This window comes from Papaver somniferum, unplaced genomic scaffold (assembly GCF_003573695.1).
Source record: "Papaver somniferum cultivar HN1 unplaced genomic scaffold, ASM357369v1 unplaced-scaffold_150, whole genome shotgun sequence".
Lineage (NCBI taxonomy): Eukaryota > Viridiplantae > Streptophyta > Magnoliopsida > Ranunculales > Papaveraceae > Papaver > Papaver somniferum.
Window position 1 is genome coordinate 3,804,747 of NW_020624377.1, and position 3,682 is coordinate 3,808,428.

General features: G+C 40.1%; 1 protein-coding gene across 1 annotated transcript; it reads right to left on the minus strand.

Moving 5' to 3' along the window:
- Positions 1–2,749: 2,749 nt before the first annotated feature.
- LOC113336039 (epidermis-specific secreted glycoprotein EP1-like) lies at positions 2,750–3,370 on the minus strand. Its single transcript, XM_026582035.1, has one exon. The coding sequence runs from the start codon at positions 3,368–3,370 to the stop codon at positions 2,750–2,752; it is 621 nt and encodes a 206-aa protein (XP_026437820.1).
- Positions 3,371–3,682: the final 312 nt, after the last annotated feature.

Here is a 3,682-nt window from a genome sequence, read left to right on the forward strand (position 1 = left end):
GCCATTGTTGAAGAAATATTTATGAAAGTTAAAGAAACATGATAGCATCAGTTGGAAGAATGCATGTGGCAAAGTGAATTTCTACATTGGGTACAATAGGTGCTGTTTCACTTCCTTTGTTGTTTAGAAGCGAAGATGAAGTCAGTATTGCAAGGCTTGTTAGGTCTTACAAGTTTCAATCAGTTGGTGCAAGTATGTGCTCAAGTTCGAGTATACTTTCAGTTTGGGTCGAGTGGACCTTGGTGTTAGAATGAAGTCTCTCTATGTAAGGTAGTAGTGAATGAGGGTATTTGAAGTGAAAGATCTTGCCTCTTTCGCTTAAAGTAAAGCTAGTTCGCGTGGTAGATGCTACATAGCATATTAAGCCAAAATATGCAATACAAGACGCTGAAAGTGAAAGAAGCAAATAGAAGAGTTAGTGGCATAGTCGAGTTTGCTGTTGGGAGTTATGTGGAAGTGCGAAGGCATTTGGCAGCGAATGCATGGAGTAACACAGCAAGAATGAAGATTTAAGTCCATCAAGTATATGAGTTAAGAGTAACTCATAGTTAGGAAGAACATGATTTTTTTTTCCCGCCACATTAAAGCGTAGAAATTTGAAAGAGCAAGTGATGCTTAAATTGCTGGTTTCAAAGGCGCGTGAAGAGGATGCCTGGTCTAAAAAGACGGTCTGATGTCAGGGATATCCTAAGTCATGACTATACCAGAGTCATGCATTTCAATCATGATGTTGCGACAATGCAAGAAAAGAACATCAAGGTGCAAGTTCTTTGGCATCCAAGAAGGTGAAGATTGCAACATGATTTGGAGGCCAAATCTAGTGGAAGTCCTGAAGTTTGCAAAGTGCAGCAAAGGTTATAAATTTTGGCGCGTATCAAGAGTGGTACGGAATCATAGGGTACACGCCTTAAGGCATGACATCATTTGGCGTAGGCGCATATGATTGAAGAATTGAAGCCAAGTCTTGTATAAGTCATGTTATGTTGCGTGGTTCAACTAAAGTCGTAAAATGAAGGCATAAGACAATGGAAATGATCAGTGTGATCAGTTGGGAAGAATCATTTCTTGCGCACACTTATCCACAAATGATTCAAGTGAAATTCAAGTCTAATTCAAGGAGTTGGCAAGAGGAATTTCCAAGTTTCATTTTGGTGTTGATATGCGATTGTAGAGGTAGTTAGAACGTCTGATCAACGTGACAACAACAATACAAGTCAGTAGGATCAATGGCAAGGCAGTAAGCCAAGTGATGGCATTTGGTACTAGGCATAATGAAGGACAAACAAAGTTTGTTGATTTCTGAGAAGGGCTCAGAAGCGTACAAGGCCAGAGAACAAGTATAACGAGTATACTTGGTTGCGTTCAACGAGGGCGTTGAACGGATTAGGTGGGGGAGGTCTGTTATGGTACTGCAAGTGACGCACAATGATTACGCGTTACAGAGTTGCATGCCAAGTCAGTACTCCGCCGTAATGGTGCAATGCAAAGCTAAAATAGCGCAACGTAAGCAATAATAGCGCAACGCAAGCCATAATAGTGGTATTACTGTATAGACTGTCAAGTTTCGAGAATGGCATAAACCCACAGGACCAATGTAGTGCAAGTGCAGCACTACATTGTAAATACATTTGGCTAAGTGATGAAGCTTATTGGCCGACACAATGAAGCTTCATTGAAGGATTGGAAAGACATGGCCAAAGTTGACAGATGCAACATGCGATGTTGGCATCGATGCATATCCATGGAATTGAGTTGGCCCAAGCTCAAGGATGATGCCAGAGTGAAGTATAGATCAAGAGTTGGTCTATGGCATTAGTTCAAGGCTGGCCAAAGCTTGAACAATGCAAACAAGTTGGTAATGCAAGAGTTGCATTACTATTGTCATGCAAGTTGGCGAAGTGAAGCATATGGCGCCATGAGTAACTAGAGTGAGCTTAAGGAGATGGCCTTGATATTTGAAGCATAAGGATTGTCCGTGCATGAATTTAGAGTGATAAGCATGCAGGGCCAAGAGGGCTGAACGTTGGAGCAAGATAGAATCCAGTATGATACAACAAGTGTGCAATACGATTCAAGTGACGGTTGCAAGTTAGTTACGAGCTTCACAAGCGTGCCAATGATGTGTGATGATGTAGAACGGTTATAAAGGAGTTTATAACCGTGGGAGAAGTGTTCATAACCACTAAGAACAGGTGTGCCATCTGTTGGCTTGACAACACAAAAGGTGGCAGTTGGAAAAGCAAGCTGGCGGTTATGGAAACTACTTGATGGGACACATGGTTGTTCCATGCGTGTGCAAGTGTTGTGCACGGTTTTGGCTAGTGAGTTTGCTGTATAAATAGTCCTAAGGAGTGGGAAAAATCAGTAGACTTACATATGAGAGTTAGTCTCATGTTAGAGAGAGTTTTAGGCATTCACCAAGAGGGTGAATGGCATATTTTTGGTCCATGTGATGGACGAGTTTTGTAATCTTCCTTTAGTGCAATAAAATGGGTTTGTTGCAGTAATATTTGTGTTCATTATGTTGTTGATGTTGTGTGAGAATTGTTTAAGTACATGGCAGAATTTCTTATGCTTATGGAGGCATGAAGAGTTAGAGAGAAAGAAGAAAAGACTTCCGTTACGCAAAGCCTTATGAATGAAGGCATATGCGTACTTTGATGCAAGTATGCAAGGCTGAATGATTTTGGGTGATGTTGAGTCATTGAACCACAATCATTGTCGGTCATGTCCCATGAAAATTAGGCGATTAAATGGGCGTGTGACACTTATCCCATTGATTAGATGTCCATAGTTGTATCAAACCAGAGGAAGAATCTTCATTATCCCCAACATTTCCATCAATTCTTTCCCTATACAAAACAAAATCTCCTTCTGAATCCAATGTTGCTATATATATATAATCCTGCTTAACATTATTAATAGTTCCTTCTTTCAGTTGTTGATGTTGTTTTTTACCATTATAAATTATTTCACGTATCTTACCATCAGAATTTACGAGGTATAAGATACCAGCAGTGTTTAAATTAAGGGTTACTAGCATGGTTTCTGGCCTATCCAAAGGTTTACCAGTTAAACGAGCATGAAACTCATCATAAACATTATAAATCATAACTGCACCATCAGTATTTCTCATTGATAATTTGTACTTACCTGAATTGGAGACTAGATGATCCACTCCAAGTTTTAACTTTTGGCCGCCCAAAAGTGTATCAGTAGGATAATCAAAACTTTGCCAAACAATTTGAGAATCTGTATCAGTAGGATAATCAAAACTTTGCCAAACAATTTGAGAATTTGAGCCATACAAAACAAAGTTTCCATTATCATGCAGCTTTGCATATAACACTGGTTCCGCAACTTCAGGCATCAAGACTTTATCTTTATCATCGGTACGCAGTACTAACTTTCCTTCCTCGGTAAAGAAAATCGAAGATGGTTTGTGGACATCTGTAATAAGATCCTTATGATTACCGGTCCAAACTAGGGTTTTGTAAGGCGATTTAGGAAACCATATACCAACATTATATTGATCAGGAGACCATGTGTAGCAGACCCGAGAATTTTCGCTTCCAACGGGTCGGGTTCGACCCGCGTGGCCAGCTCCGATTCTCTGATACGCCACTCAAGAAACTAGACTTTCAAAATTTCGGGCCAATTCGATTAAGGGTCAAGTAAATGT